Source organism: Pongo pygmaeus, chromosome 12 (assembly GCF_028885625.2).
Source record: "Pongo pygmaeus isolate AG05252 chromosome 12, NHGRI_mPonPyg2-v2.0_pri, whole genome shotgun sequence".
Classification (NCBI taxonomy): Eukaryota; Metazoa; Chordata; class Mammalia; order Primates; family Hominidae; genus Pongo; species Pongo pygmaeus.
This window is the reverse complement of record NC_072385.2, coordinates 107,790,975-107,804,300: the sequence shown is the minus strand read 5'-3', so window position 1 is coordinate 107,804,300 and position 13,326 is coordinate 107,790,975. Positions and strand designations below refer to the sequence as shown.

The window sequence follows — 13,326 nt, the reverse complement described above, 5'->3', positions numbered from 1 at the left end:
AACCCCGTCTCTACTAAAAATACAAAAAAATTAGCCGGGCATGGTGGCGGGCGCCTGTAGTCCCAGCTACTCGGGAGGCTGAGGCAGGAGAATGGCGTGAACCCGGGAGGAGGAGGAGGCTGCAGTGAGCCGAGGTCGCGCCACTGCACTCCAGCCTGGGCGATAGAGCAAGACTCAGTCTCAAAAAAGAAAAGTATTTCCTGCTTTTGTTATACATAGCAACAGCCTTGTCTTTATGTGTAGGGAAAAGAAATGTTTGATCCTATATTCAGGCATTATTAGTCAATAATAAAGATAAATATTTGTTGACAAGATTGTCTCTGCTGAAAGTATATGTAGAGTTTTTCTCAGAGGCAGTGATTTTAAGAAACACATGGAGTGTTTTTAATGCTCTATTCCTTCCCCCCAACATACTTATTTTGTTGGGACCTACGATTCTGCCTTTGCCGGGTGTGGTGCCTCACACCTATAATCCCAACACTTTGGGAGGCCAAGGCGGGTGGATCACCTGAGGTCAGGACTTCGAGACCAGCCTGGCCAACGTGGTGAAACCCTGTCTCTACTAAAAATACAAAAATTAGCCGGGCATGGTGGCGCATGCCTGTAATCCCAGCTACTCGGGAGGCTGAGGCAGGAGAATCGCTTGAACCCGGGAGGCAGAGGTTGCAGTAAGCCGAAATCATGCCACTGCACTCCAGCCTGGGTGACAGAACAAGACTGTCTCAAAAAAAACAACAACAAAAAACCAAGATTGATGTAGGGAAATAGGATATGGTCTCTCCCCTTAAATCGATGGTCTAGTTTAGAAAACAAAAGTCATCAAGTTAAGCATATACAAGAGCCAAATAATTGTAATCTGGATTTTAATTGCTGTATTAATATATCAAGTTCAGTTGGTGAGAATAGTTGGGATTGCTTTTTGGGGGAGGAGGGACATTAATTGGTTCTTAGAAATGTGGATTCGCTGGCTAGGGCAGATGGGGAGGTCATTGTAAGAAGAGACCACAGAGGCTAGAGAGTGACAGGCCCTGGGGAGTCATGGTAAACTCTTGAGAGTGGTGAGAGCAGTGTGTTTGTGGAAAGCAAGTTTAGATGGATTTGAATAGAAACAAGGGTTCTAGAGGTCACGTGGGAAGTCGTGTTAATCAAGGTTTCAATAAGACCGGGCTAAAATGGCAGAGGGAAATGCAGGGTTGAAGGCAAAGGTAGTGTGTGAATTGGGTGGGGGAGGGGGTGTATTTCTGGTGAGCCTGCTAGGTGCTTTTTTGGCACTGCTCTAGGTATTTTGGGTTAGGTCTTCAACGTCCTTGTGAATTAGTACCCAAGAAGAAACGGCCTCAGATTAAGTCATTTGCTTAAGGTTGCACAGCCAGTTGGTGCTGGAGTCGGATTTTGAAACCAGGCCAACACCACTGTCCCTCCTGTGTTCACTTCACCTTATAACAGTTCTCAGGGGGGCCTGGGGTAATGAACAGGTGCCAGAGACAGCAGAAAGAGTCTGGAGTGGTTGTGTGACCATTTAGCTCAACCTTGGCACCTTCTAACAAAGAGTAATACCCTCGAAGTATACTTCATTTACTACTGTTTCTGCTTTATATTACCCCTCAGCATCTCACGCAGAAGAAAGCAAAAGGAAGCAATGGGGCATCTGATTGGCCTGGGAGCTCCAGATAGCCAGCAGGTACCTGAAGGCTGCAAGCCAGCTTGAAAGCAGTGGCTGGAACTGGAAGGGGTGTGCACACTACCAATAGCAAGTGAGCAAGAGAGACCCACAATAAACTGAAGGTTATTACAGTACTACAGTAGGCTCTAAGAAAGTCCCTTCTCCCACTCTAAGAAACAGGGCTTTTTTTTTTTTTTTTTTTTTAATACTTTTAAAGGAAACAATTCATTTGCTAGAAAAACCTAAAAAAAAAAAAAAGGTTATATACAAAATGGTTATCTGAATGTGGATTCTGTACTGCAGCAAAAGCAACCCAGCTCTGGAACTCTGTTCCGCTTCCTCAGTTATCAGGTACATCATGCCGCTGATGAAGGTGAAGGCGAAGGCCACCCACGCCAGGATGTAGGAGTAGCCATAGCTGCCTTCTTTGGTCAGGTAATAGAAATCCGTGGTTTTATCGCGCCTGTCTGTATAAACGGAGGCTGCAATCATGAGGCACAGATATGACATTAGCTGGATGATGAAGGTTAGGACAAACCTCTCTCCCTGCTTTAGGTGGAAGATGAAGAAGGCGATGCAGCAGAGAATGGTGGAGAGGACCATGGTGGCCTGGATCACCTGTAGCATTGTAGCATGGTGTACTCTTTTTTTTTTTTTTTTTGAGACGAGTTTCGCTCTTGTTGCCCAGGCTGGAGTGCAGTGGTGCGATCTCAGCTCACTGCAATCTCCACCTTTCCGGTTCAAGCGATTCTCCTGCCTCAGCCTCCCGAGTAGCTGGGACTACAGGTGCGTGCCACCACACCCGACTAATTTTGTATTTTTAGTAGAGATGGGGTTTCTCCATGTTGGTGAGGCTGGTCTCAAACTCCTGACCTCAGGTGAACCGCCCACCTTGGCCTACCAAAGTGCTAGGATTACAAGGCGTGAGCCACCATGCCTGGCCATGGAATCGGGTACTCTTTTTTTTTTTTTTTTTTTCTTTTTTTGAGATGGAGTCTCACTCTGTCGCCAGGCTGGAGTGCTGTGGCGCAATCTTGGCTCAATGCAACCTCCAAATCCCTGGTTCAAGCAGTTCTCCTGCCTCCAGCCTCCTGAGTAGCTGGGATTACAGGCACGCACCACCACGCCCGGCTAATTTTTGTATTTTTAGTAGAGACGGAGTTTCACCATGTTGGCTAGGCTGGTCTCGATCTCCTGACCTCATAATCCGCCTGCCTCGGCCTCCCAAAGTGCTGGGATTACAGGGGTGAGCCACCGTGCCCGGCCCATGGAGTATTCTTTAAAGCTGTCATTGATTACTGTACAATTCGTGTTTGTGGTACATATTCTCCAGACATCTGCAAAAAACTCATCTCCTACCCACCAGGCATTGTCGATGGTGGCGATGAACAGCAAGGCCGCAGAGGTGATGTGGAAGGCGACGGTGAAAGCAAGAAGCACCAACATTTTCATAGGGCAGGGCGAGGCGAGGGGTCACATTTAAAGCCCAGAGCGGGATGTGCCGGCGCTGGCCGCTACTCAGGCTGCTGGACCGATGGACAGGCTGGGGTGCGAGGCAAGGCCGCCGGGCTGTTTTGAAGCTCTGGGCTAAGACTGTGCACCCTCCCTCCTCTGAAACCAGGGCTTCTTGAAATGGCAGCTTCCAAGTTTGTGTCAGGAAAGGGGTAAAATGAGCCTGAAATAGCCGATTACATCAGATCTCAAACTCAAAATCCGGGGATGTTATCAAGATGGCTTGGCAGTTAACTTGAAGATGCTCACTCTGGCTAAAGATGGGACAGTCTGAACCCGTTGAATATGTGTAAATCCATGAGTTCATGATGATACCAAACACACATGCACACACCCCTAATTGGTCACTATTGGAGAATGCCAGGGAAATAGCTCTCCCCTCCCCCTACAACTGTTCTCTGGTGGTAAGTAAAAGAATCAATAATTAATCTTGCCTTCCTTATATGAACTATACCACTGGGTAACTGAATAGTCAACAAGATGAAGTTTCTCTGTACAGAAGTATTCCAACAACAACCAAAAAGAAGAAATAATAGAATCTTATCTCACAACCTCTGATGACTTCATGGATCTAGGCAACGGTCAATGGTTACTAACATCACAAAAAGATCCAACAAAACAGACATTTATGTTCCTTCTGACCAAGAGCACCATGCTTATGAGGAGCCATGCCTGATCAAAAGATCAGATCTGTAGTCTAGAGCCAACTGCCAATTTATAGGAAAAAACGAGGACAGAACATGTTAAACTAAGTCAATCAACAAAATCCAGACTGTAAACTTTACAGGACAATTGCTTCAGCCCTTCAAAATTCAATTTCAATAGGTAGAGAGAGAAAAGCAGGCAAAGCTAAACTATAGTGTGTTTAGGAAAGTACAGCATAATATACTAAAGTAAATTAAGAAAATCATTATCCTAGAAGTCAAGATAGGGATATTATTATTATTACTATTTTGAGACAGAGTCCGTCTCTGTCACCCAGGCTGGAGTGCAATGGCATGATCTTGGCTCACTGCAACTTCTGCTTCCCAGTTTCAAGTGATTCTCGTGCCTCAGCCTCCCCAGTAGCTGGGATTATAGGCACCCACCACTACACCTGGCTAATTTTTATATTTTTAGCAGAGATGGGATTTCACCATGTTGCCCAGACTGGTCTCGAACTACTGACCTCAGGTAATCCGCCCCCCACTCAGCCTCCCAAAGTGCTGGGATTACAGGCGGGAGCCACTGTGCCCGGCCAGGATAAGGATATTCTTAGCAGAGGGTTCCTAGGATAGCAGAATCTTATCTTTTCACATGGATATTGGTTGCAAGGGGGTTTGCCTTATAACAATTCATTAATCTACCCTTTTGTTTTATGTAAGTTTTAAAATTTGTATTACAAGGGCTGGGCGTGGTGATTCATGCCTGTAATCCCAGCACTTTGGGAGGCTGAGGTGGGAGGATTGTCTGAGCTCAGTAGTTCTAGACCAGCCTGGGCAACATGACGAAAATCTGTCTCTACAAAAAATAACAAAAATTAGCCAGGCATGGTGGTGTGCATCTGTAGTCTCAGCTACCTGGGAGACTGAGGTGGGAGGATCAGTTGAGCCCTGGAGGTTGAGGCTATAGTTAGCCAAGATTACACCACTGCACTCCACTCCACAGTCCAGCCTGGTTGATAAAGTGAGACCCCCATCTCGAAAAAAACATGTATTATAAGTTTAACCCTAAAGGGCTGTGAATGTGTGTGTCTGCGGTTATACTGGGTAGCTCCTAGTCTCTAAGACCATAGAACCAGTCTTAAAGGCTGTGCACCAAGATCCGGGTGTGCCCTCCAAAACAACAACAAAAAAGATTGTGCATCAAGACCAGTGCTCAAGATTAGACTTAAAAGAATTGGTCTGCTAAGGCCCTGTAGTCACTGCTGATCAACACCGACATCACACCCCAAGAATTGTCCCTGCTGCCTCTGAAAACTGGCTGCCGCCAGTGCCAAAACTCCTGCAAAGGTGGATGGATACTGTATGGATTCTGCTTTGTTTCAGTGGCTTCTTGTTCAGAGTCTGGTTGGTTATTGGTTGGTGAAGCCCCAAATACATGCCCCTGCCCCAGGTGCCAGAGAAGTGGGGAAAAGGGAGAATCTCTTGTTTTCGGCTTCAATAGTGGGAGGTGGCTTCTGACTCTAAGATGGGGGATTTAGGTAACTGGATGGGCAAAAAGAGTGACAAATATCCACTGTGCCAGTGGTGTGCAAACTTTACTGCACATTAGCGGAGTGCTTTTAAAAATACGAGCACTGGCTCTGTGCAGTGGTTCATGCCTGGAGTCCCAGCACTTTGGGAAGCCAAGATGGGAGGACTGCTTGAGGCCAGGGGTTCAAGACCAGCCTGAGGGTATAGTGAGACACTTTCTTTACACAATAAACAAACTAATGCCAAGGTTGCACCCCAGAATTCCTGGGATGATAGTGGCTTTTTGTTCGTTTTTAACTTCCTACGTGATTCCCATGTGCAGCCAAGTTCATGAACCAGTTCCCACACCCTTGCTACTCAAAGTGTCTTCTTCAGATCACCTGCATGGCAATCACCTGGGAGCTTCTGAGAACTGCAGCTGCTCTGCACAATTCGCATCTGTGATTACACAAAAGCCCCAGAGGAGTCTCACACAAATTACAATTTGAGAAAGGTGGCCCTATGCTATTTTCCCAAGGCCAGCCTGAATCCCACCAGCAGGTATATTCCCCACTTCTGAGCAGAGAAGTTGCCTTTCCCTTCTAAATCCCGAGAAGAATACATTTGGCCTGCTTTTCCATTGGGCATTTATTACCTACTTCCTTGTTTGTGGTTAACTGGCTTATCTCTTTAATGGACTGTGAGCGAGTGGCGGGCAGGGACTCTAGTCCTTTTTGTGTTTTCACAGATCTTATTGCATTGATGTCCACGCAGCAGGTGCTCAGAACATGCGACAAGTGAACCGGTGACGTTCCCTCAGCTTCCCTCTCCCACCACATTCAAGCAGGGGATGCACCGACCTCCTTTTCCCCACCCCCAGTTCCACACATTCACAGTTCCATCTTGATTTAAAGGCAACTTCAATTATAACTTTTAGGCTGGGCATGGTGGCTCACGCCTGTAATCCCAGCACTTGGGAGGCCGAGGCTGGCGGACCACTTGAGGTCAGGAGTTGCAGACCAGCCTGGCCAACATGGCTAAACCCTGCGTCTACTAAAAATATAAAAATTAGCCAGGCGTGGTGGCGTGTGCCTGTAATCCCAGCTACTTGGGAGGCTGAGGCAGGAGAATTGCTTGAACCCGAGATAGGTTTTAGTGAGCCAAGATCATGCCACTGCACTCCAGCCTGGGCAGCAGAACAAGACTGTCTCAAAAAAAAAAAAAAAAAAAGAAAAAGAAAAAAAAAAGGCGGGGCCTGGTGGCTCACGCCTGTAATCTCAGCACTTTGGGAAGCTGAGGTGGGAGGATCACGATGTCAGGAGTTTCACCTGACCAACATGGTGAAACCCGTCTCTACTAAAAATACAACAATTGGCCGGGCACAGTGGCTCACGCCTGTAATTCCAACACTTTGGGAGGCCAAGGCAGGCGATCACGAGGTCAGGAGTTCAAGACCAGCCTGACCAACATGGTGAAACCCCGTCTCTACTAAAAATACAAAAATTAGCCAGGCATGGGAATGCATGCCTGTAATCCCAGCTACTCAGGAGGCTGAGGCAGGAGAATCACTTGATCCTGGGAGGCAGAGGTTGCAGTGAGCCGAGATCACACCACTGCACTCCAGCCTAGGCAACAGAGCGAGACTCCGCCTCAAAAAAAAAAAAAAAAAAAAAAAATTTAAACAACTTTAAAGTTCAAATCTATTCTTACTACTTCCGGGTATTGGATACATTAGTTGACTCCTGTGAATCATTTCTTTGTCTCTAAAGGAGCTGGACTAGAAAGCTCTCCGACACTCAGTTCAATGGAAATATTCTACAATTCTGTAGTCCGCCTTGCTGGATTAGCCAGGACTCCAATACCCCAACTCTTGTGGGGTTGGCAGTGGGGCGTGCATGGAGAAACTATAAATTAAATGTAGGGTCGCTACGCCACCGTGTGACCAATCCTGGAAACTGCATTTCTTCAGTGTGCCATGAGAGATTTCTCAAAAGCCCATCAAGATTTTAGTAATATAGCCACACAAAATTAAATGATATCTCCCTACCCCACCAGCATGGCAGACATGGAATTTTAAAAGTATAAACCTACAAAGATAAAAATTAGGGAGCAAGTAAGAATTAAAATTTTTATGTATGTAAATATTAGTCTTTAAAAAATGGAGGATGGAAAACAGAGCTAACTGACATGGAGCATAAGTTACAACCTCAATGTTTTCAAAGGGGGATGCTGATAAGAAGTGGGTATATTTTCTCTGATGGGATCCCAAGAGTTCCAGGATTTATAGGTACCAGGTACCATGGACAACTCAGGCATATGGCAATGGGCTAAAAATGGAGCAAGGAAATAACGGATCCCAAGTGTCCCTTCCCACCCCTCACAGCCAGGAGTTGCTGTCACCCCTCTTCAAGGCTTATTATTTGTAGAAATGAAACTATAGAGGCTTCAGACTTGAGGCCACCAGGCCCAGAGAGAGGTGGAGGTGAGTCATAGTATCAAAAACAAGGAATGAAGTGGACACCTGTCTTGAATGATGGGCTCCTAAGCTTCTTTCCTTCATTCTTCCTTCCCTTTCCCAGAATTTTAGCAGCCAAATACATGTACCCAGGCAGAAGATTACGAAGTCCTTCTGTCACATGGAAGTTCACCAACAAAAAGGCCCCTCATTGCAGATTCCTCCAGTTCTGAGGACATATAAACACATACAAAGCTTCCAATCTACCAAAACCGTATATATGAAATCAGTCAACATAAAGAAAAGTATAGGAAAATTAATGACAATCTACAGAAAAAAATAGCTGAGCGTGGTTGCACACGCCTATAATCCCAGCCACTCAGGAAACTGAGGTAGGAGAATTGCTTGAACCCGGGAGGTGGAGGTTGCAGTGAGCTGAGATTGTGCCACTGCGCTCCAGCCTGGGTGACAGAGCGTAACAATGTCTCAAAAAATGATAATAATAAAAATAAAATAAATAAAAATAACAATCCACATACTTGACACCCAGATTCAGTCAGATATTCAGTTCTTCATGTTGACATAAAGCACAGTAAAACAACTAACAAACAGAAAAAGGAAACTTCAGGGGAAAAAAGGTAAGGAAAACCAAAGAAAAACCTCAAACTCACTTTAAGCAATATTTTTGAATGACATGGAATCCGTAAATCAAGAATAGGATGCTATAAAAAAGAACAAATAATGAGAAAATGATCTCTAAAATAAAAACTATCCACTGAAATAAAATTATTCAAGAGAAGAATAGGCCAGGCACAGTGGCTTCTGCCTGTAATCCCAGCACTTTGGGAGGCCCAGGCAGGCAGATCACTTGAGGACAGGAGTTTGAGACCAGCCTGGCCAACATAGTGAAACCCTATCTCTACTAAAAATACAAAAATTAGCTGGATGTCATAGCACATACTTATAGTCCCAGCTACTCGGGAGGCTGAGGCAGAAGAATCGCTTGAATCCAGGAGGCGGAGGTTGCAGTGAGCTGAGATCGCGCCACTGCACTCCAGCCTGGGCAACAGAGCGAGACTCCGTCTCATTAAAAAAAAAAAAAAAAAAAAAAAGTGGGGGAAATAAATTTCTGTTCTTTATAAATTAGCCAGTCTATGGTATTCTGTTATAGCAGCACAAAACAGACTAAGACATAAAGTAATTATCAGAGAGAAAATACAAAAATACAAAAAGAACTTACTTGTCAAATGTAAAGGCAAAATAAATGACATATTCAGATATGCAAACAGGTAAATGTTTTTCTTCCCTTGCTGTCCTTCTCAGGAATCTACTCCAGCAAAAGGAAAGAATACACCAAGGAAAAGAAAGGCCGGAGACTCAGAAAACAGGGATTCAAGTGTGGGCCAGTCCTGGAGGGGTTATGTAGTTGGACTTGGAAGCAACCTATCCAGAGGGGAGCAGGAAGACAAAGTCTCCAGGAAAACCAGTGGAAGAAATAATATTGATAGGTGGGTGATATAGCTGAGGGACAGTGCAAAATCATGAGGATAAGAAACAAAACCTTTCTATCTGCTGGGAGCAGCTCTCTGAGAGCTAGGATAAAATCTATCCTGTCTCATACTGGATCCCCAGTGCCTGACTATTCCTGGCACATAGTAGGTGCCCAAGAAATATTGTTAAATGAGGCCAGGCATGGTGGCTCACACCTATAATTCCAGCCCTTTTAGAGGCCAAAGCAGAAGGATCTCTTGAGCCCCTGAGTTTGAGACCAGCCTAGGCAACATAGGGAGAGTCCATCTCTACAAAAAATAAAAAATTAGCTGGGTGTGGTGCTATGTGCCTGTGGTCCCAACTACTTGAGGTGCTGAGGTGGGAGGATCACTTGAGTCTGGAGGTCGAGACTGCAGTGAGCCGTGATCGCACCACTGCACTCCAGCCTGAGCAGCAGAGTGCAGACCCTATCTCAAAATATATATATGTGTGTGTGTATATATATATATATATATGCATAGTTAGATGAGTGAATGAATGAATGCATGAAGGAGAGCAGATCAAGCTTCCTATTTGTGCTTTAAGCCGGGTGCTAAAGCAGACCAGCTAACCTGAGCACCTGAGCGCCCCTCCTCCACTACAGATACCTTAGAAATACAATATCAATATCATTTTGAATGCATAATCAAGTCCTCAAGAAAGCAAAGATAATCTGAAGGAGAAACAGGTCACTTACAAATCATTTTTGTTTTGTTTTTATTGTTGACATATAAAAAACCATACATATATGTACACATCTTTATGTATACAGACCCTAATAGATCTGCCTTGCCCACAGGCTTTTTTTTTTTTTTTTTTGAGACGGAGTCTCACTCTGAAGCCTCAGCTGGAATGCAGTGGCGTGATCTTAGCTCATTTCAACCTCCACCTCCCAGGTTCAAGGGATTCTCCTGCCTCAGCCTCTTGAGTAGCTGGGATTACAGGCACATACCACCATGTCCAGCTAATTTTTGTATTTTTTGGTAGAGATGGGGTTTCACCATGTTGGCCAGGCTGGTCTCAAACTCCTGAGCTCAGATGATCCACCTGCCTCGTCCTCCCGAAGTGCAGGGATTACAGGCACCTCTTTGTGGTCTCTGCTCAAATGTCCCCTTGTCATTGAGACCTTCCCTGGCCACACTGCATAGGACAGGAACAAACCTCTTCCAGTCCTGAATTCGCTCTCCTTTTCACTTGGCTTTCTTGTTTCCTCCACAGCTCTTTCCACCACCTGACATATTAACATTTACTGTTCATTTGTTTATTGCCTGTCTCTGCTAGGATAGAAGCTCCAAGTGGGCAGGGGCTGTTTCTGTCTTACTCATGTCTCTGTCTTCAGCACCTAGAACAGCACCCACGGCATGGACGATGCTATTTGTTGAATGAATAAACCTGATCTCTTGTGCCCCTACTTCCTACTGGGAAATCTACAGTGAAGAGAGGAGAATAAAACCAACATTTTTGCAGCATTTTCTTAAGGTCCTGGAGGGATTCCTAGTGTCCCAAAGGTGCTTGTCTGAGTCCTGGAAGTGAAGGGGTTACTTGTAGTAAAAAAACAAACAAAAAACCCACTTTAGGACATAATATAGGAAGTGGGCTGGGCTCAGTGGCTGGCGCCTGTTATCCAGCACTTTGGGAGGCTGAAGTGGGAGGATCACTTGAGCCCAGGAGTTTGAGACCAGCTGAGGCAACAGTGAAGTCCCATCTCTACAAAAAATTTAAAAATTGGAGGGGTGGGGCATGCGTGGGATAAAGGGAAGTGAAGCTGGGGTTTTGGGCACTTTTTCTGCCCATGAAGTCTCAGATTCATTCTTAAGGAATTGAGAACTTAATCTTCCAAAATGTCAAAAGGACCATCTTATGCTCCAACTCCCACCCCAGCTCCTGCAACACAAATGCCCAGTACACCAGGGTCTGTGGGATACAATCCATACAGTCATCTCACCTACAACAACTACAGACTGGGAGGCAACCCGGGCACCAACAGCCGGGTCACGGCGTCCTTTGGTATTATGATTCCAAAACCCCCAAAGCCACCAGATAGGCCACTGATGCGCTACATGAGGTACAGCAGAAAGTTCTGGGACCAAGTAAAGGCTTCCAACCCTGACCTAAAGTTGTGGGAGATTGGCAAGACTATTGGTGGCATGTGGGGAGATCTCACTGATGAAGAGAAACAAGAATAAACAAATACAAAGCAGAAAAGATAGAGTACAATGAATCTATGAAGACCTCTAATTCCACACGAACCTTGCTTACATAAATGCAAAAAGTCATGCAGAAGCTGCTTTAGAGGAAGAAAGTGGACAGAGGCAGTCTCACATGGAGAGAGGAGAACCTGACGTGAGCATTCAGCTTGCTGAAGATCCAGATGATTATGCTGATAGCTTTTTTTTTCTTTTTCTTTTTCTTTTTCTTTTTTGAGACACAGTCTCGCTCTGTCACCCAGGCTGGAGTGCAGTGGCGCGATCTCGTCTCACTGCAACCTCCGCCTCCTGGGTTCAAGCAATTCTACTGCCTCAGCTTCTCCAGTAGCTGGGATTACAGGCACGCACCACCATGCCTGGCTAATTTTTTTGTATCTTTAGTAGAGATGGGGTTTCACGATGTTGGCCAGGCTCATCCTGACCTTGTGATCCGCCTGCCTCGGCCTCCCAGAGTGCTGGGATTATGGGCGTGAGCCACCGTGCCAGGCCGACAATGGCTTTTCAATGGAGCATACGGACACGGCCGGTTTCCAGAGAAACCATGGCCTTATCAGTGAAATCCTTAGTGACGGTGTGGTGCCAGACGTTCTGTCTGCTGTCACAACAGCTAGAATGCAGGTCCTCAAGCGACAGGTCCAGTCCTTAATGGTTCATCAGTGAAAACTAGAAGCTGAACTTCTTCAAACAGAGGAATGACATCAGGAGAAGAAGAGGAAATTCCTGGAAAGCACGGCTTCATTTACCAGTGAACTTAAAAGGTTCTGCAGTCTGAAGGTAGAACTGGATATGGAGAAAACTGTAGCTGAGATTGCACAGACAGAGGAACAGGGCCGCAAAAGGCAGGAGGAAAAGAAGGAGGCGGCAGTGCAAGCTGAGTGCAGTCAGAGCAGCCTCGTTCCTGAGGAAGAGCAAGTGGGCAACAAAGGCGAGGAAAAGAAAGACGACACGAACCTTCCAAGGGAGACAGAGGAGACACACTCTGAAGAAGGGCCAACAGAACAGTGAAGAAGGCAAGTCTACTCCTGAGGACAAGGAGAGTGGGTAGGAGGGGTCGACTGTATGGCAGAGAAGGAACCAGTGATAGTAACACTGGCTCGGAGAGTAACAGCCAACAGTGGAGGAGCCACCAACAGATCCCATACCAAGAGACGAGAAAAAAGAATAAATGTTGCCTTGTTTAATGTATTCTAAATACTTTTTTTTTTTTTTTTTTTGGAGACAGAGTCTTGCTCTGTTGCCCAGGCTGGAGTGCAATGGCCTGATCTCGGCTCACTGCAACCTCCGTCTCCCAGGCTCAAGCTATTCTTCTGGGTTAGGCTCCGGAGTAGCTGGAATTACAGGCGCCAGCCACCATGCCCGGCTAATTTCTGTATTTTTAGTAGAGATGGTGTTTTACCATGTTGGCCAGGCTAGTCTTGAACTCCTGACCTCAAGTGATCCTCACCCACCTTGGCCTCCCAAAGTGCTGGAATTACAGGCATCAGCTACTACGCCTGGCCTTAAATACTTTTCTATTTTTATTTTTATGTTATTATCTTATTTTATAATTTTATTTTTATTTTTGAGACGGAGTCTCACTCTGTCACCCAGGCTGGAGTGCAGTGGCCAGATCTTGGCTCACTGCAATCTCCGCCTCCCGGGTTCAAGTGAATAAATACTTTTTTTTAATGAAAAAATGTTTTTTGGTTTAAAAATAAAAAAAACTAGCCAGGTGCGGTGGCTCACGCCTGTAATCCCAGCACTTTGGGAGGCTGAGGCAGGTGGATTACTTGAGGTCAGGAGTTTGAGAGCAGCACGGCCAACATG

At 45.7% G+C, this 13,326-nt stretch overlaps 1 protein-coding gene and 1 pseudogene across 1 annotated transcript; one reads left to right on the top strand and one right to left on the bottom strand.

Moving 5' to 3' along the window:
• Nucleotides 1-1,145: 1,145 nt before the first annotated feature.
• On the bottom strand, nt 1,146-3,109 carry LOC129030033 (epithelial membrane protein 2-like). The gene is made up of 3 exons (XM_054474803.1): nt 2,924-3,109; nt 1,962-2,281; nt 1,146-1,167 (listed from the first exon to the last, which is right to left on the bottom strand). The coding sequence occupies exons 1-3, from the start codon at nt 3,107-3,109 to the stop codon at nt 1,146-1,148; spliced, it is 528 nt and encodes a 175-aa protein (XP_054330778.1).
• An 8,007-nt stretch (nt 3,110-11,116) lies between these two features.
• Nucleotides 11,117-12,685, top strand: LOC129030549 (SWI/SNF-related matrix-associated actin-dependent regulator of chromatin subfamily E member 1-like; annotated as a pseudogene).
• Nucleotides 12,686-13,326: the final 641 nt, after the last annotated feature.